Source organism: Zalophus californianus, chromosome 14 (assembly GCF_009762305.2).
Source record: "Zalophus californianus isolate mZalCal1 chromosome 14, mZalCal1.pri.v2, whole genome shotgun sequence".
NCBI lineage: Eukaryota > Metazoa > Chordata > Mammalia > Carnivora > Otariidae > Zalophus > Zalophus californianus.
The window spans coordinates 41,302,639-41,322,609 of record NC_045608.1 but is presented as its reverse complement, the minus strand read 5'-3'; the positions used below and the strand labels follow the sequence as shown (position 1 = coordinate 41,322,609).

Genomic DNA, 19,971 nt, shown 5'->3' with positions numbered 1-19,971 from the left:
TAAAAAAGGAAAAACCCAACAACAACCATTTACACTTGTATAAATAAACAAACAAAAACCCAGAATGGTCCTTAGTCATTATTGGTTAAACATAAGTTCTGATTGAGTTATGACTATGGAAATTTTTTCTAACATTTAGAAAAACTGCTCTTTAATGAGAGAGAGAGAATAATCTACCATGGTATCATATGTTCTTTTTTGATAAATGAAGCAACTACAGTAAGCTTTTATTTGTCCAAAGTAACCAATGCTATTGATGCAAGAAACAAAAACAACCCAGCAATTCCTTTGATACTATTCAAAATAAACAGATTAAATCTGATTTTCATTAGAATATAGTTATTCACACGAATGAGTCATAGAACCAAGACCCATACATATATATATGAATATGAATGATTATTGAGCATCTTCCGGACAAGAATGCAAAGTTTCTCTCTCTTTATAAAAAGCAATTACGGGGCGCCTGGGTGGCTCAGTCGTTAAGCATCTGCCTTCCGCTCAGGTCATGGTCCCGGGGTCCTGGGATCGAGCCCTGCATCGGGCTCCCTGCTGGGCGGGAAGCCTGCTTCTCCCTCTCCCACTCCCCCTGCTTGTGTTCCCTCTCTCGCTGTGTCTCTCTCTGTCAAATAAATAAATAAAATCTTTAAAAAAAAGGCAATTACAATTTGAGGACACTTCATGTTTGCCTCTTTTGCCAGCACCAAGTCTGTCTCATCTGCATCTCTCTGTTTCATGAGAAAGATGAACTCTCCGCTGCTGTCTGTGACACTATATGTTCAGGACAAAGACCACTGGCAAAGTGTCTTGGTTTGTCAGCAGCATCTCTTTTCTTCTTTGATTTGCTGTCATCAGATTCACTGTCAGATAAATACTTTCTTTTTGTCCTATCTTTTTCTTTAACAACTTTTTCAGAATTAAGAAATAGTTCGATTAACTCTGGATGATCTAAATTTTCTTCAGGTTTTCAAGTATTGTCAGAGTTTGTAAATCTCTTCCATTTAAGGAAGTACTTCACCTTCCCGTTCTCTACACATTGGTACAGTGCTTTTTCCACCACCAAATCTTCAGGCTCTTCAACTTCAGGCTCTTCAACTCTTACTCTTTCCATCTGTTTCTTTCCCATATTTTTGCAATGTAGCTTTATTGGAGGCCATTTTTAATTGTGGAGGTGAAGAATTATATTCCTCACTGCCTCCAGCAGGTCTAGTCTGGGTTTGTGGCATTTCACATTATGTGGCCCACATCCCAGGAGGAGGGCCATGGAGAGCTGTGCAAGAGGCCACTTAGTTTTTAGGGTAGGTTGTTACACAGCAATAGATAACTGATACAGGGGCACTTATACTCTATATTTTAAGACGGCTAATGAAAATAAAAATCGAGCTAGTTGAAGAGAACTAGTTGTGCTACTGGGTTATTTCAAACTTTTTTTATTTTTTAAAAGATTTTATTTATATGAGAGAGAGGGAGAGCAGGAGAGGGAGGCAGGTCAGAGGGAGAAGCAGACTCCCCGCTGAGCGGAGAGCCCGACACGGGACTCGATCCCGGGACTCCAGGATCATGACCTGAGCCGAAGGCAGTCGCCCAACCAACTGAGCCACCTAGGCGCCCTTACTTTTTAAAAAAGATTTTCATTGTTTATTTGACAGAGAGAGAGAGAGAGAGAGAGCAGGAACACAAGCAGGGGGAGTGGGAGAGGGTGAAGCAGGCCTCCCGCTGAGCAGGGAGCCTGACGTGGGGCTCCATCCCAGGACCCTGGGATCATGACCTGAGCAGAAGGCAGATGCTTAACAACTGAGCCACCCAGGCGCCCCATTAAACTTTTTTCAAATTGAATAAAGAAAAAACTCATCTTTTTTTTGTTTTTTAAAGATTTTATTTATTTGACAGAGAGAGAGATTAAGCACAAGTAGGCAGAGCAGAAGGCAGAGGGAGAGGGAGAAGCAGGCCCCCCTGCTGAGCAGGGAGCTGGATGCAGGGCTGATCCTAGGACACTGGGATAATGACCCGAGCCGAAGGCATATGCCCAACTGACTGAGTCACCCAGGCGTCCCTAATCTTTCTTTCTTGATAAAGCTATCTGAAGAGTTTCGCTCTGAGAACAAGTGAATGGAAAATGGTTCTGAGGCTGTTCAGATCACCATACTCAGACATAAGACTGATTCAGACTTGACCTCTAAGAAGATACTATTAATGCTTCCACCAATGGTTGCCCATAATATTGTAGTAAACTTCTCTGGCAGTTTTCCCTCTCTCCTCTTGGCAATTATCTTGAAATCTCTTCTAAAGATATGAAAAGTTTGTTTGTATCCACCTATATGTGCAATTTGGAATTACTGTACAGAGAAATAAGAAATTGCCCTGATGATGAACTGGACCTAATCTGAATTTGATGAAATAGTTAGGCAATTCATTTTACCCAATTTTTTTCTTGAGCCATTTAAATCAAAGACTATTACATAATGGGATCGAAGGAGAAGGTCACATGAACTTGAGAGACATCAAAGCAATCCCATAAGAACTGGAGGTTACTTTGGTCTGTCTTTCCCTACTTCTCCCTTCAGGAACATGAATAGCATTTGGCCACAACTTGCGTCTTGCCAATTTTTTCCTTCACCATCCACAGCTCCAGTTTCCCCACTTCCAGCCCTAATTACGTTCTGCAAACATACATGCCTTCACACTCTTGTTCCTACTGTGTTCTACCTTGAATATCATACATGTCTAGCCACTCCCCTCCCCCAGGATTCTGGAACATCTTTATATGGACAAGCAAATCTAAGTTTCTAACATACACCAATGGTAAGAATCTATCTATATAACTAACCATGAAGGTCTTTTCAAACCTAGTAAAACAGAAAATATACTAAATACCCATTGGAGAATCGAAAAATCCCTCCGTCTGCTACCTTGGGCTTAGCGAATTTACATGTCACTCTCAAGTACAAAATATTCACTAGATATTTTTAAGAAGTGGGGGCGCCTAGGTGGCTCAGCCCTTAAGTGTCTGCCTTAGGCTCAGGTCATGATCCCAGGGTTCTGGGATCCAGCCCCGCATCAGGCTCCCGGCTCCACCGGACGCCTGCTTCTCCCTCTCCCACTCCCCCTGCTTGTGTTCCCTCTCTCCTGGTGTCTCTGTGTGTCAAATAAATAAAATCTTAAAAAGAAATGGAAAGTAAATGACTAAACGAGTCCTCCCAACAATGACAGGGCACTACGCGCCCATGGTAAGGATATTTAATGAAACGCAATAAAGGCTTTTACTCAACGAGTACTGTATGTTAAGTATTTTGCTAAAATCACCTAACTTAATCCTTTGGCGTAGGTGTTCTAATTCACAATTTTTAGCAACATGACAACAGCTGTGGAGGTAAGGTCACTGCAGTGAGAAGGTTTAGACACGGAGCCACTTCAGGACCCTCGGAGGCCCCCCGAGGGAGCCACAGTGACGTCACAGCATCTCGGTTCGGACGTTCTCAGGGTCAAGCTTTGTCTCAGTGGCCCACATTGGAGCCCACATAAAACCACTAGCAAATGAGGTGGAAGAGGCGGCCCAGGGTGTCCGGGCGTCTATTTTCTCCGCGTAGGGACACACGTGCTCGCTACGAAGGAAATCCAACCCAGCGAGGCCCGCCGGCCTGACGCTTCCCGCCGCCGCATTCCCGCGACCCGGGCGCGGGGCAGCATCCCTGGCCGGGGCAGCACCACCACGGCGCCAGGAGATCGAGGCCAGGCAGATTCGGTCGGGCGTCACGTTGAAGCTAGAAGGTACCAGGGCCCTAACGGCCGGCACAAAACAACCACTCCGAAGACCCCCGGTCTTGGCACTAGCTCTCCCTCCTAGGCTTTGGGTCTCCCCTCAAGAGCGCAGGCGCCCGCAAGGAACCGCGCTTCCCTCGCAACTTCTCGAAGGCGAAAGAGGCGGGCCCTGGGCGGTGGGCGCTGAAGCCCCGCCCCGCTCGCGCGGCCTGCCGGATTCGCCCCGCCTCCTCTGCGCGGCGGTCGGCCCTTCTTCCTTCTGCGCCACAGCCCCGGGCGGCCGCCCTGGTCCGGGGTCCAGCTGCGAGGTTTGCGTGGGAGGCGGCGGGCGCGGGTCCCGGCCCTACGAAGAGCGCGCTGCGCGCCCCCTTCTCCCCGGGAGCGACGGGCCGCGGAAGTGACGTGTGCACGAGCAGGAGCTCGTTTGAATCGGTTCCCGGGTGATCCTCGCGCCTGCCGCTGCTTGGCCGCCGCCTCCGCCGCTGAGGGAGGAGCTGCAGCGCGCCGGGCTAGAGGCCTCGCACCGCCCCGGGGGCTGGAGCTGAAGAACGCCGCGCGGAGTCTGCACCTCGGCCCTGAGCGCGGCCGCGGTAGACGCCGGCGCTGCTGTTTTTTCTCCTTTCCCCCAATATGGCAGCGGCGGGCGGCGGCGGGCCCTCGGTGGGGACCGGAGAGGACGGCGGAGGCGACGGCTGCAGGACGGTGTACTTGTTTGACCGGCGCGAGAAGGAGTCCGAGCTCGGGGACCGGGTGTTGCAGGTCGAGGAGCGCTCGGACTACGCAAGGTTCCGCGCCTCTGTGTGTCAGGTACGCGAAGGGGCAAAGGAGGGATGCGCGGGTAGAGTTTGGGTTAGGAGGGTGACGAGACACTCAAGTTGCTCACCAGGGGCAATAAACCTGTCACCTGGCCCTAGTTCTGCGGCCTTGGCTTCTCTCTCTCGGGTGCCCGCCATGCCTGTGGCCCGGCGGCTGGAAGCTTTGGGCCGGTCCCAGCCTCGGCCTGGGAGTACAGAGCCAGCATCTCCGTGGGCCTCCCCCTGCCCTTTTACGGGGTCGGGGTGGGGGTGGTTCTCGCTGGCCAGGGTTTCATACCTCGGGCTTAATTGGCCTGTGGCGACCTTAGTACTCTAAGGCCTTAGTACTCTAAACTCATCTTCCAGTAGGGAAAGCCACTTGTGTCTCTTCGTGTGGAACTTTTTAAAAAAAAATACGAGCGCAGTTAGAACCCGATGGCTCTGTTAGGAGTTCTGAAATTCCTGGAGTCGATTGACCTCAGGTTCATTAAATGATACCATAATTTCCCGGGCCGTCCTGTCAAGGTTTATGGGCCCGCCCTGGCGGGGTCCTTCCGTAGTGAAAACACTTGTCCCAGTTAGCTTCGCAGGTGGAAGCTGCCCTTCTGGTTTTCTGAACCCTAGCCCTTGAAAGTTTTAGAACTAACTCGAAAGGTGCCTGTGGGTAGCTGTGGAACACCAAAGAAGGGTGTGTATGCCTGAGTGTGTGCATATATATGTGTGAGAGATATATATGTGTGAGAGATATATATGTGTGAGAGATATATATGTGTGAATATATATATGTATTTGTGCTACATGTATCTCCACTGTATTAGTTTGCTTTAAAAATTAATAACTACGTAGGAAAAGCTACTTTAAACTGTGAAGAATTTTATAGGTGGGAGGTGGAGATGGTGCCTGAGCTTTAAAGAAGGGATACAGTCCTGTGCAGCGTTAACCACATGAAGTTCTTTTTAGGCTACAAAGAACACTTAGCTTCCAAGTAAAGAGAACTTTGTGTGAAGCATTGTTTGTTTTAAATTGATTAGACTGATGATTTAGTACTGTTCTAGACACATAACTCTGTAGTTGCCGAAATAATTGAAATCAAGACCCATAGAATAAAAGGGACTTGGGAGCAAGGACCTTGGGTTTGTTCACAACGTATTCCCACTGTCTAGAACTGTGCCTGGCACATGGTAAATGTCGAAATTACAATGAATGAATGAAACGAAAAATTATATATAAAGAGTGAATTCATTCTATGCCTGGATATAGCAGATTCCCATGTATATATGAAAACTGAATGAATGAGTGCTCATCTTTTTTTGATGAATGTTTTCCATTCAAAACCATACCCAAAAAAAGGGAAACCCTTTATGTTTATTATTTTTATTGTTAAAAAGATCAGCAAAATAAAGAAAATATGGAGCTGGAGGGGAAAAAAGTAAATCTTTTCTTCACTGTAAAATTTATAACTGCTGGTAGCACTTGGGGTATTTCTTTGTATTCTTACCCCAATTTTTTTAATAGCTATTTTTTCACTTAATATTGTTAGTATTTTTCTATTTTAATGCAAGTCTTCATAATCAAAGTTTGAAATGGTTTGTTTAGTACCACTGTTTACATAACCAAATCCCTTCTTTTTGTCGACATTTACATTACTTTCAATTTTAAGTAATGCCATGATAAACATCTCTGAATAGTAGTCTTTTATGTCTTTTATTTTTCTTTAGTTTAAGCTCTTGGAAGTGAAATTTCTCCAAGGTCAGGATTATTTTTAAAGGTCTTGATAGGTATTTTCAGGTTGGTTTTCAAAAAGGTTGTACTCATTTACCCTCCATCTAGAAATAAATTCTCTCTGTGAGAAGTCTCACTAACTGTTAGATAGGGGAAGTATTATTACAGAAGTGGAAACGCACTTTTGGAAATGGGTGACTCAAGTCAAACAGATAGTACAGTCTCAAATTAGGTTTCAAACCCAAAACCCATATTCTTTCTGTTATACCACTTTGCCTCAAATTAAGTTGTAATAGGGAACATATATATTTATTCCATTCTTTGAATATATATTTTTTAAAGATTTTATTTGAGAGAGCAAGAGTGTGCGCATGAGCCTGGGGGAGAGGGAGAGGGAGAAGCAGACTCCCACTGAGCAGGGAGCTTGAGGTGGCCTCTATCCCAGGACCCCCAGAACACAACCTGAGCTGAAGGCAGACGCTTAACTGACTGAGCCACCCAGGTGCCCCATTCCTTCAATATATTAATTTGAAAACCAAGGAAAATATTTCTTTTGACTAGTTCATTCTTCCTTCTTCCCACTTCTTGCTGGAAGAGACAGAGGTTAAATTTGATTAGAAGTGAGAGGGAAGAACTAGTAAGAAAAAAAAATGGAAGGCTAACTTTTTTCAGAGGATTTACTTTTTAAAGTATCATTAGATTATATAACCTAATCCTATAACCTTGTTTCCATTACCTATATGAACAACTGAATTAAATTACTGAATTAAGTCCAAGGTTATACAGATAAACAGTGAAACTGGGATCAGAATCTAGGTCTGATTGATTCTGAAGCTTGTTATTTTTATTAAAACCTCTACAATGTCCACACTGTTTATTAAAGCCTTCATCTTCTTTGTGTGTGTGTGTGGGGGGGGGGTAAAATAGTGCACTAAATTGAAGTTTTTCATTAGAACTTAAACCAATAAGTGTCAGTAGTGCTAGAAAATATTATGGATCCTAAACTGTTATTTGGGGAAAGCTCACCTTGTGGAAAAAGGGAGCAATCAAGAGGAAGGAAGAAGAAAGAGTTTAAAAAAAAAAAAGAGGAAAGAACAGATCTGGAAGAATCCCTTAGAACTGTGATAAGCAGCTATTGACTCACCTGAACGCTTGTGGCCTTGCAGAATCAAAGATTAGAGGATGATTCATTTGGCTAGTTCTTAAGATATATCCAGACATTAAGGGAAGTATGCAAACCTTCCCCTCCATCTCCATATTTTTTCCTTTGTATGGTTTCACTATACCTTGTGACCCTGCCATGGCACTTATGCTATTGTACTTTAAAAAAAAAAAAAAAAAAAAATTCTGTGTGGTCCTTGAGGGCAGGAGCCTACCTAATAGTTGGTTTATAGCTGTTTAGTTACATGAATCACTCTCTTCCTTTAAAAAAACTTGTACGTAGGGTACATATATTAAAAATTCCAGAAGATAAGGGGTGCCTGGCTGGCTCAATTTGTAGAGCATGTGACTCTTGATCTTGGGGTTGTGGGTTCGAGCTCCATGTTGGTTGCAGAGATTACTTAAAAATAAAATCTTAAAAAAAATTCAAGAAAAAGAAACATAAAAGTAGATATAGGATGGAATAAAATAGTAACCTGAGGAGAGTTAATAAACTTTGATAATATCTTACAAATATCTTACACCATTGCTGAGCCATGAAATCAGCTTTGAGTTTCTTAGAGGTCAAAACAAAAGGACAGATAATTTATAGAAAAACTACAGTGTCTGTAAAATAAAAACATTCCAAGTGCTAATGAAGCAAAGCTTTGACTTGAGAAAAATTTCTCCTTAGATTCCTTACAAATCCTGGTAAAATGGACAACATACCTAAAGATAGGAAAGTCTGCTGCTTATTTCCCTTAACGCAAGGTAGGGTATATGTATTATTTCGGGTAATGCAAGCTGCTTTAACCACTCAAATTTTTTTTTTTAGAGATTTCTCACTCAAGTGCAATATGGGTGTTCCTGGTCTGTGAGTGATTCAGGGACAAAACCATTGGATATAATGTCAAAGGACAAATCATTAAAGGCTAGTTTGCAGAGTTTCAGAGCAGTGCATTGAAGTATATAGTTTCTGACTTAATCCATGGATGAACTTTAAAGTATTTGAAGATTTTATGGACTACAATTTAGCCTTTTATAGATATTTCTTAAAATTGGCTTTTGAGAGAAGTTGGGCAGTAGGTAGTTTGAAGCTGACCTAAAGAGGTGGAGGGCAGGTAATTTTTATTACCCGTTAAGGGCACTTCCGTCTTCATTACCAATTAATTCGGAAAAAGATGGGACCAAAATGTTCTTATAAAAATGAAAAAAATCTGAGCAAGACTATTTCCCAGACAGAATGTTATCCTGCTTTCATATAGGGAAAGGCAGAGGAGGTATATCTAGTCAAGGCCGGGTTAATACAAACACATGAAAGACTTTAGTTTATGTCTGATAAGATAGAATTTAGACTAAAAATATGGAGAGAAAAGGGTATGCCATATTGAACAAAAGCATAATGAATAATTAAAAATATTTATATTTGTCAAATATCAAAGCTTTTAAATATTTGGAAAAATTATGAATTCAAGAAATAATTATATAGAATTATAGGTAAAGAAAAAAGATAGCTTAGTATCTTGCATAATAATTGATTAATGGAGAAGAGTGTATGGAATAATTAGATATAAATACTTTTCAGATATATGTAGTTTTTTTTTTTTAAGATTTTATTTATTTGACAGAGACACAGGGAACGCAAGCCGGGGGAGTGGGAGAGGGAGAAGCAGGCTTCCCATGGAGCAGGGAGCCCAATGGGGGGCTTGATCCCAGGACCCTGGGATCATGACCTGAGCCGAAGGCAGACGCTTCAACGACTGAGCCACCCGGGCGCCCCAGATATATGTAGATCTTAAAAATTCAACTTGGCACATAGTTTTTTCAGTAACTGTAAGAACAAATTTTGTTTTACAGGATACATAAGCACATGATCTAACAATTGGGACACTGTAGAAATAAGGTAGTACTAGCTAAAAAAATACTCAATGCACAAAACCTTAATAAAGTTCTGTAAAAAGTTTTTATTTGTTAAATAAGTACAGTTTTATTCCCCATCAGATTATATCCATAGTTTCATTTCTGTAGGATGGAATTACATGGGAGATGATTATCTTTTTTTTTTTTTTTTTAAGATTTATTTGACAGACACAGCAAAAGAGGGAATACAAGCAGGGGGAGTGGGAGAGGGAGAAGCAGGCTTCCCGCTGAGCACGGAGCCTGATGCAGGGCTCTATCCCAGGACCCTGGGATCATGACCTGAGCCTAAGGCAGACGCTTAATGACTGAGCCACCCAGGCGCCCCGGGAGATAATTATCTTTAGTTTTAGTAAAGTATACCAGATTGCTCTTCAATATAGTTTTACTGATTTTCAGTCTTCCCAGCAGTGGGTAAGGTCCAGTTTCCCTATATGGAGGTCTATACTTTGTATTATCAGGGCTTAAAATTTTTGCCAGTCTCATGGGAATGATAAGTTATTTTAATTTCTCTAATAACTAGTGAATGTGAGCATCTTTTCATATTTTCTAGTTTTTTCCTTTGTGGCTTGCACTTTTTATATATTTTCAGAAATCCTTTTCTCAAAATTATTCCGCTGTGTTTTCCTCTAAAATTTTGGGTTAATATGCAGCGTCTTTAATTCTCTTGGAATTTCTTTTTGTGTATGTTGAGATGGGATCTTATTTTACCTATTTTTATGCAGTTTACTAGGTATTTCAATGTCATTCATTGAAATTATTCTTTCCCCGTCAATATATAACGTCACCCCTTATTTGCCAAGATCTCTATGTATATATATGTGGGTCTGTTTCAGGGTCCACTGTTCTCTTCCACTGATCTATTATATTATATTTTACATTACAAATTTTTCTTATAAAATACTTCAAACATCTATAAAGAGATAACAGTATAATGAGCCCACATTAACTCATCATCCAGATTCAATAGTTACAAAATATTTACCACACAAGCATCATTTTTGTCTTTTTGGTTCTTGATTTCACTTTGCTCCTATATATTTCACATGCATTTCTGTGATCATACCATCAAAATTAACATCTTAAAATATTATCTAATAGCTTAGTCCGTATTCAGATATCTGTCTCAAAATGTCTTTTTAATGTATTTAAATCAGGATTCCAACTGGGTCCTCAAATGTGAATTTGAATTTTTACGCGTCTTAATTCTTTTAAAATTGAGAGCATTTAAGCAAAACCCTCTTTCCCAATCTCTTTTATTTTTCCTGACATTGGCTTGTTGAAGAAATCAAGTAGGTTGTTTTTTTTTTTAAGATTTTATTTATTTATATGACAGACAGTGAGAGAGGGAACACAAGCAGGGGGAATGGGAGAGGGAGAAGCAGACTTCCTGCTGAACAGGGAGCCTGATGCGGTGCTCGGTCCCAGGACCCTGGGATCATGACCTGAGCAGAAGGCAGACGCTTAACGACTGAGCCACCCAGGCGCCCCTAGGTTTTTCTTTAATATTGCACATTCTGGATTTGTCTGTGCTCCTTTATGGTGTAACTTGTTCTAGCTCCATATAACCTGTAAACAAGTTATTTTTAAAGGTTTATAAACAAAATTTAGGTTCAACTTCTTTGAGGTATGGAGGCAAAGAATACTTCATAGGTGGTGCTGGTATTTTATGTTCTGTCATATCAATAATTACCTATGTAATAAAGGGGTATTTCTCCCACCCTTAGCAATGCTAAGGTCATATTAGTGGGATTCTGGTAGTTTCAGCTGGATTCCTTCTTAATAAAAGTTTGAGCTGATGGTTTATCTATTGATGGTGATACTCTGATTGCCATTCCTCTTACATTTATTAGCTAGAGTTCTCAAAAGAACAGCTTTGCCTCATCAGAGTAGAACCATTTGGTTACCTATAACTATAGTTGGTACAAAACAGGATAAATGCTTTATTCTTTCTCTTCAATAGGCTTCAGAGTTAGGAGTTGGTGCCTTAATTAGTTTCAGTGGGAACCAATAGGGTTTAGTATAGCTATTGAAGATTCAGGTATCATTAGTCTAGATTTCTTTAGTTGTCTTTGGTGGTAAGGCTGGTCTAAGGTTAGTCCATCGTTACCTGAAGCAGAAGTTGGTCTTCTCACTTACCTGTACATTGTTGTTTAATTTTAGAAAGAGTGTATGTCTTTTAATTTTAAAGATCTATAAAATTTTAATGAAAATGTTAACTCTTTTCTAATTCTCATTTTTTGATTAGTTGTAAAATTTCAGGTTTTTGTGTGTTCATTGGACATTCATTTGTATTTTTTCCTTTTGATCATCACTTTTTGCTCTTTCTCTTTGTTGATCTTCATCTTGTTTTATGAAGACTTTTTGTTTCTTAAGGATGCTGTCTCCTGTTGCAATTCCCTTTCATAATTTATACTTTGCCTTAATTTTTAAAAAGTTATTCTGTTTGAAGGGATCATAATAAAGTCTTTAATATAGAAAATCCTGCATAGCATGGCTGTCCTTATCTTAGTGTTATAAAATATTAACTTCTATTTTTTTCTAGTACTTTTGTTTTTACGTATTTAAATATTTAATCTATATGAACAGAAGTGTTAATGATTTGCTCCAAATAAGTTTACTTATGTATTGACAAGAAATAGCATGCCTTTTGCCTAGGAGGTCCTGTTCGTATTAAAACCCTTTAGAAAATGTTCCACCTAATCATCATGTTCCTAGGTGGCTTATATGCGAGTAGCAGAAAAAACAACCTTGTTAAGCAAATAGGTAATTAATAGAGCTGTGCTTAATTATGCAAAGAAAAAATTTTAAAGTATCTAGACTTAGATTTTTTAGGTAAATGTAGTAATTGTTTTAAAATTATGATATACTATCAATATTTTCATTCTTATAAACTTGAATGGCATATTTATTTCCTTTGTGTAATAATTGATTTTATTCCTATTATTTTGGATAGACACTTGGCATTTCACCTGAAGAGAAATTTGTTATTACAACAACAAGTAGGAAGGAAATAACCTGTGATAATTTTGGTAAGCAGTGTTTAATTGATGCCTTTATATTTAATATGTTCTAGTACATCATAGGGCAATAACTATTTCCTTATACAGATAAGTATCTAAAACTATTGATAATTTTGGTTACTTTCTTGGGATGGAGGGGGAAATACATGTGCACAGTTTGTGCAGAGATCATGTTTTTTTTCTTTTTTTAAGATTTATTTATTTATTTTAAAGAGCACACAAGTTCAAGTTGGGGGAGGAGAGAATCTCCAGCAGACTTCCAGCAGAGTTCATAGAGCCTGACTTAGGGCTCGATCTCACCACCCTGGGATCATGACCTGAGCTGAAATCAAGTCAGATGCTTAACAGAGTGAGCCACCCAGGTGCCCCGAGGTCGTATTTTTAAAACAAGATTATAGAAATGTAGTTATCGGTTATGGCTGCAGAAGATGAGATGTTGTGCAACACCTGGGCACACTTTTTTTACTTGGACCTCGAGAAGTTAATTCTCAGGAACTTGGATTCTTCCATTATATTTTTTTATCTAATTAGATTCCAGGACATGCCAGGTTTTCATGCATGATTCGTTTTGAGTTTAATCCTACTTCTCCGTTCATGTTAATGCCACTCTAATGCAGTTCATCATCTGATTTCCTGTGATAGTTTAACTTGTTTAAGAATTGAGTGTTTCAGATGAGTGGAAGTATTTGGGCCTACACAGCTGAATTTATAGATAGATCCATTGTTTGAGGGTTTGCCTGTATCATCTTTAAAGATACCTTATAAATACAATTTGCATATTTAAAATTATAAATCCATTGTGTTTCTGATGCTAGTGTAGTGCTTAAGATACTATTTCTTAATTACAGATGACACTGTTAAAGATGGAGTCACTCTATACCTGCTACAGTCAGTCAATCAGTTACTACTAACAGCTACAAAAGAACGAATTGACTTCCTACCTCACTATGACACACTGGTTAAAAGTGGCATGTATGAATATTATGCAAGTGAAGGACAAAATCCTTTGCGTAAGTATTACATTTATACTAATTTCAACAAACCATTACTCTCTTTTATCCCTTGACCACATGTTACATTCCTTCACTGTTTAAAAATTCTTTCTACTTTAATTAGAAGATTATGACCAGACATTGTGAACTTCCTTACTTCAGCCTCTTCATCACAATATGTTTCTTTTTCTAGCTAAGTCATCTTCAGAGTAAAGATGCCTCTCCTTTAAAACTAATCTATTATAATTCATTGCATTTTAACTCATAAGAAATGTACCTACCTATCTTTCCATCTCCTGTGTACTCTGATCTATTCTTCCTGGCCTCCTGTAGATGTCTCCCAATTGAGAAAATATTTTTCTTACCTTGCAAATTTGTATAACTGAACTACACAAGTAAGTAGTTTGTGTTCTGGTCTCCATTTCTTTCTTATTTCTTTCCACCTTTACTTGTCACAAGTTTTTATCCTACCTTTGGACTGTTTGCTAGTGATCTTTACAAATCAGTTGATTTAGAGAGAGTTTTTCTTTTTTGAAGATTTTATTTATTTGACACAGAGAGAGAGAGGGAGGGAGCACAAGCAGGGGGAACGGCAGGCAGGCAGAGGGAGAGGGAGAAGCAGGCTCTCCACCGAACAAGGAGCCTGATGTGGGGCTCGATCCCAGGACCCTGGGATCATGACCTGAGCTGAAGGTAGCTGCTTAACCTACTGAGCCACCCAGGCGCCCCTAGAGAGTCTTTTCTGTCTGGATCCTGCCAAAGTGTTGAATACTACTTAGATGTTCATTATAAACTTTCTTATTAAAAATATTTTTTCTTACGGTGTATGCATTATAGTTGGTAGGAAATTAGAAGACGTGGATAAGCAGAAAGAACATCATATCTCTACCACCTAGATAGAACCACCACTTATACTTTGGTGTTTATCATTTCAGACCTTTTTATATATTTTTTCTTTTTTATTGGTTTTATATGGAGCATACTTCTTTAACCTTTTTTGTTTGAAATGAGCATCTTTAGTACATATATCCATGTATATTTGTTTTTATAGTGTTTATGTAGTATTTATATAACAAATTTCTTTGAACAGTGTTCTTTTAGACATTTAGGTTGTTTTCAGTCTTTTTTTATTGTTACACATGACTGAATATTCTTTTGTCTAAATCGTATGCATCCTCACCATAAGACTTAGTAGTATTAGTATCAGCTGCTGTGCCAGGCACCATGCCAAGTTCTTTATGAACATTATTTAATCCTTGATCCTATGTGGTAAATAATGTTACTAATGACCCTACTTTGCAGAAGAAACTTGAGGCTAAGAGATTTTAGGTGGCTTGACAAAGGCTACCCTGGTAGTTAAGTGTTGGGGCCAGGATTTGAACCCTAGCAGAGGAATTAGGAGCTTGAACTCCTAACCAGTCTACTTATTACCTCTGATATTGTTCCTTATACACAAGAAAGCTCCTATCTTATTTCTCCCATCTTAAAAACATCATACTCTTCTTTCACCAGCTTTTTGCTTCTGTTTACAGCAAAACTCCTCCAAAGAGTTGACTGTATTTACTAACAGCAGTGGTGCTCCTTTTCCCATTCTCTCTTATTCACTCTCTTGTACTTACTCTTTGAGGGTCACCGGTGGCTAAATCCAGTAATCAGCTTTCAGTTCTCTTTTACTCAAGGTATTGACACAATTTATCACTTTTCTTCCTTGATAAAATAATTTTCACTTGGCTTTTGAGAAACCATACTCCAGTTTTGTTTCTACCTCACTGGCTGCCGCCTTTCTGCTCTTCTCCTCCCATCTTTTTCTTTTTTTTTTTAATTGAGATATAATTGACCTCCCTTCTCAACCTTCTTAATATTGAAGTGCCTCACAGCTTAGTCCTTGGTCCCTTATGTTCTCTTACTTCCTCAGTGATCTTGTCCAGTGTCATGGTTCTAAATACCATTGTTATGGCAGTGACTCTTCAATGGAGGTCGTAGAGATGGTAACTTTTTTTTTTTTTTAAGAATTTATTTATCCACTTAGAGTGTGTGAGTGGGGGAAGGGGCAGAGGGAAAGAGAGCGAGAGAGAATCTCAAGCAGACTCCATGCTGACCATGGAGCCAGACACGAGGCTTATCTCATGACCCTGAGATCATGACATCAGCCAAAATCAAGAATCAGGTGCTTAACTGAGTCATCCAGGTGCCGCAGAAGTGGTAATTTTTAGTCAAATATTGAAAATAATGCCAGACTTACTTCCTGAATTCCAGTGTTGTCTGTCCAACTGCCATGTGGTATCTCCACTCGCATATCTTAAGATGGGAACTGTAAGCTGTTCACTGAATCCTAACTACACATAATTTTCCCATTCAAATTGATTATTGCTCTGTTCTTTCAGTTGCTTAGGCCAAAAATCAAATTGATTCTTTTTTGTCTCATACCTTTCAGTTTGTAAGAAAATCCGATTGGCACTGTCTTCAGTATTTATATAGAAATGACCATTTCTTACCCTGTCTGTTTACAAAACCTGATCTTGAGGAATCACCTAGATTATATAGTGGACTCTTAATTCATCTCTCTTTTCATGCCTGTCCACATAAGGTTTGAGAAGTCAGATGTTCCATCTTCCTATGAAAACACTGATGGCTCCCCGTTTCACTGAGAATAAAAGCCAAAGTCTATAATTATCTATATGGCCTTTGTAGCTCTGCTTTGCTTGCGCTCTGCCTTTGTTTCTGCAACTCTTCCTTTCTGCTTTTTCACTCCAGTACCAGCTGTATACTCAGCTTAGGGCCCTCTGCCTCTTTGCCCGGATAGCCCCTGTCTCATTCCCTCCCCTCTTTCAAGTCTTGTTTATTACCTTCTCAACAAAGATTAACCTTGATCACCCTGTTTAAGATTGCAGCTGGGTTCCCTCTGTGACTTTACTATTATTTGATCTCTTTTTTTCTGCTTTCTTTTCTCCATCACATATACCACTGTCTAACATGCTAAGGAATTGTTAATTATATTTCATTTTCCATCTTTCTCATCATTTTTCCATCTTTCTAACTGGAATGTTAACTCCACAAGAATAGGACTCTTATCTGTTTTGTTCTGTTCCTGGAATAATGCCTGAAAATAGTGTTTAAATATTTGCATATTGAATGAATCTTTAATTCTTTCTCTGGGGACAGATTTCTAAATGTGTAATCACGGAGTCAATAAGTACATTCATTTTTCAGACTTTTGATATATATTGATTACCTTCCAGATTGGTTGTGCTAGTTTTCAGTCCTGCTGTCATTGCATGATCAAGCAGAAAATCTCCCTGTTTAAGCTCTTGCTTTGATTACTATGATTTTACAGTACATTCCTAGGTCTTTCCCTGCTTTTGTTTCATTTGCCATTAGTGCTGCTTTTGGTTATTCTTAACCAAATGGTGGATAGCTCTTCAAGTCATGCTACTCTTTTTTTTTTTATACTTTTCTCTTAATGAGGTTATCCAAATCTTAACTATTCTATCAGTGAAGCAGAAATCGTTACCTCTGGCTTTTTTTATCCTCTGAAGCCTGGTATCTGTTCTCGCTCCCTATGGAACACCTCTACTCATTGAACTTTGACAGAGTGGTAGGGCATCGCATCGAGAACTGTTTTCATTCTTCCCTTCTAAATTTTCCCTTTATGAGAAATAGGACTATCCTATTTGGTCAAAGACTCAAAACGATCTTGGGTTGATTTCTTTATTTTTTGTAATTCTATATCTGAGCAGATACTAAATTCTAATCATTTCTTCCCTCCAGATTTCTCTTACCTCTTTTTTGCCTCCCATTTCCTACAGTGTTCCTTCTCTATTTTCTAGACTTCATACCATTGGCCAGATCCTTATATCGGATTTGTGGTAATTTCTTTCTAGTTTATAAACATTGCCATCCTGTAAGTGTTCAGAGTGTGGAATGCTTGCTGGTGTGCTACTCTGTGGATTAATTACAGTGTTAGTTGGGTTGCACTTCAGTGGTAATAAGAGACATAAATTTGGTGTGTTCCCCTTTTTTAATTAAGGAAATAAAAGCGGGAAATAGTTTGAGTAGTGATCTTGAAGAAAGAATATTCGTTAATAAGTATTATTATTCGAGCCAGTGATAAGTTGAATATCAAGTTGGTTGTGTAGTAGGAAATAATTAGCAGTTCTGTGTCAGTTAGACACGTTCTGCTATTTGATAAATTGCTGTTAATCATAAGATTTCTATATCTAAATGTTAGTTCTTAATAGACCCTTTTATAGTTGCTTTATATTTGCAACCCCCACCCCATCTCTAAATGTGTTAACTTTTGACTTGTGCATGATGTATTACATACCATGAACTAGTATTTGATTTTATGGTTATGGTCTTCTGTTTGTCTCCTATGTCTGTATGTCTGTCTTTAGATTATAAACTCCTTGAAGCCAGGAATCATGGCTGGCTGATTCATGCCGTATAGTGCCTTACAAGTACTGGTTGATAACTGCTTTTTAATGCTGGTGGTGATTGGTGATGATGCCTTTATTTATTATATCATTAGGATCAGGATAATATTTTAATTCTAGCTCTTTGGAAAATAAAAGTGATGGCTTAAGGTACTTCAGAGTTTCTTCTACTTTGAACTTTTAAATGAAGTATTTGGGAGGGAAAAGTTAAGCAGTAATGTCTTCTCATTCTCTTCCAGCATTTGCTCTTGCAGAATTAATTGACAATTCATTGTCTGCTACGTCTAGAAACACTGGTATTAGAAGAATACAGATCAAATTGGTAAGAAAATAATGCTATAAAGAAATTTAACTTTTCCTTTTATAAAAATACTACAAGTTCTTTGTAGAAAAATTAGAAAATAAAGATAAACTAAAAGTAGAAATAATTATCTGATGTCTCTTCATTGTTAAAATTTTTATGTGCCCTTTTTTCTATGCATATATGTATACCTGTATGTGTGATCATAGTGTACATTTTGTTTTTTTGTGATCTTCTACTTTCCCTTGACAGTACATTGTAGCCATTTGCCGTATCACAAATATTCTGCAATATAATGTTCCATTCCTACTATTTTACTTATTGGTTATATTATAAATTATATAGTTTATTACTGAAGATTTAGATTTTTTTTTATATTTTTGCCATTGTAAATAATGCTGGCATGAACATCCTTATAGGTCTTTACATGTCTCTAGTTAGTTCCTTAAGCTAAATTCTGAGAAATGGAATTTCTGGATTAAAGGACATGAAGAATTCTAAGGTCTTTGATTTATACAGCTGACCTTACCTTTTAATAAGTTGTAATACATTTACACTTCTACCAGCAGTGTATGAGTGAGCCCATTTAAATTCTTTAATATTTAACTTTTTATATTTTTATATTGATTTGACTTTTCCTTTTTGAACTTATTTCATAGCTTTTTGATGAAACACAAGGAAAACCTGCTGTTGCAGTGATAGATAATGGAAGAGGAATGACCTCTAAACAGCTTAACAACTGGGCCGTGTATAGGTTGTCAAAATTTACAAGGCAAGGTGACTTTGAAAGGTTAGAAAATCTTATTCATTTTTTTGATGGGTAGCTGGGAATTTTAATAAGGATAAGAACTCTAATAGTTCTTTAGTTATACATGGTGCATTGGAGCTTTTGACATTATCAGTGTGTATGTTAGCATATATACTTAGAATTTTTGTATAACTTTTTATTATCAATACTTAGAAATAGTGAAAACTACATAATATTATGCTCTTCCACTGCAGAATTCTTTTTGCATTTTCTAAGATATGTAGGAGTTATTATGATGTCTTAAATACTTTGGAACTTTCCCCCTTTCCTTACTAAAGTTTGATGAGAGCTGTGTGGCCTCTAAAGCAGTAGGATGGTTTTATTTATTTTAAAGATTTTATTTATTTGAGAGGGGGAGAGAGCATGAGTGGGGTGAGGGGCAGAGGGAGAAGCAGGCTCTCCACTGAGCAGGAAGCCCCTGATGTGGGGCTCGATCCCAGGCCCCGGGGATCATGACCTGAGCCAAAGGCAGACGCTTAACTGACTGAGCCACCCAGGTGCCCCAGGAGAATGGTTTTAAACTAAGCTTTAGCAGTCACCTGATACCTCTTGCAAAGCATCTAATGAACCACATTTGTTCTGTTGAGCTCATTGTTGCTCTGCTTTCAGGGCTCTGCTTTTTCTTTTTTCTTTTTTTTTTTTTTAAAGATTTTATTTGTTTGAGGGGCACATGGATGGCTCAGTCAGTTAAGCATCTGCCTTCGGCTTAGGTCATGATCTCGGGGTCCTGGGATCGAGCCTTGCTTCGGGCTCCCTGCTCAGCAGGGAGTCTACTTCTCCCTCTCCTTTTGCCCCTCCCCTTGCTTGTGCTCTCTCTCTCAAATAAATAAAAATCTTTTAAAAAAATAAAAGATTTTATTTAGAGAGTGGAGGGGAGGAGCAGAGGGAGTGGGACAAGACGACTCCATACTGAGTGCAGAGTGTGACACAGGCCTCAATCCCATAACCCTGAGACTATGACCTGAGCCAAAATCAAGAGTTAGGCGCTCAACTGACTGAGACGCCCAGACGGCCATCTGGGCTCTGCTTTATAAAATATTCATAGCTGTTAGGGAGTAGAGTCTAGTCAGGAGTTTTGTATC

General features: G+C 39.2%; 1 protein-coding gene and 1 pseudogene across 6 annotated transcripts in view; one reads left to right on the top strand and one right to left on the bottom strand.

Moving 5' to 3' along the window:
- Positions 1–399: 399 nt before the first annotated feature.
- Positions 400–1,157, bottom strand: LOC113913156 (annotated as a pseudogene).
- Positions 1,158–4,258: 3,101 nt separating this feature from the next.
- SMCHD1 (structural maintenance of chromosomes flexible hinge domain containing 1) overlaps positions 4,259–19,971 on the top strand; it is a 139,820-nt gene continuing 124,107 nt past the window's right edge. For 5 of the 6 annotated variants that reach the window (XM_027576125.2, XM_027576127.2, XM_027576122.2 and 2 more), the window contains exons 1-5: positions 4,259–4,566; positions 12,289–12,364; positions 13,204–13,365; positions 18,020–18,102; positions 18,741–18,871. In XM_027576125.2, coding sequence (XP_027431926.1) covers positions 4,390–4,566; positions 12,289–12,364; positions 13,204–13,365; positions 18,020–18,102; positions 18,741–18,871 — 629 coding nt within the window. In that variant the 5' untranslated portion in view covers positions 4,259–4,389. The remainder of the gene's footprint in view (positions 4,567–12,288; positions 12,365–13,203; positions 13,366–18,019; positions 18,103–18,740; positions 18,872–19,971) is intronic. The other variant, XM_027576126.2, reaches the window with a different exon arrangement.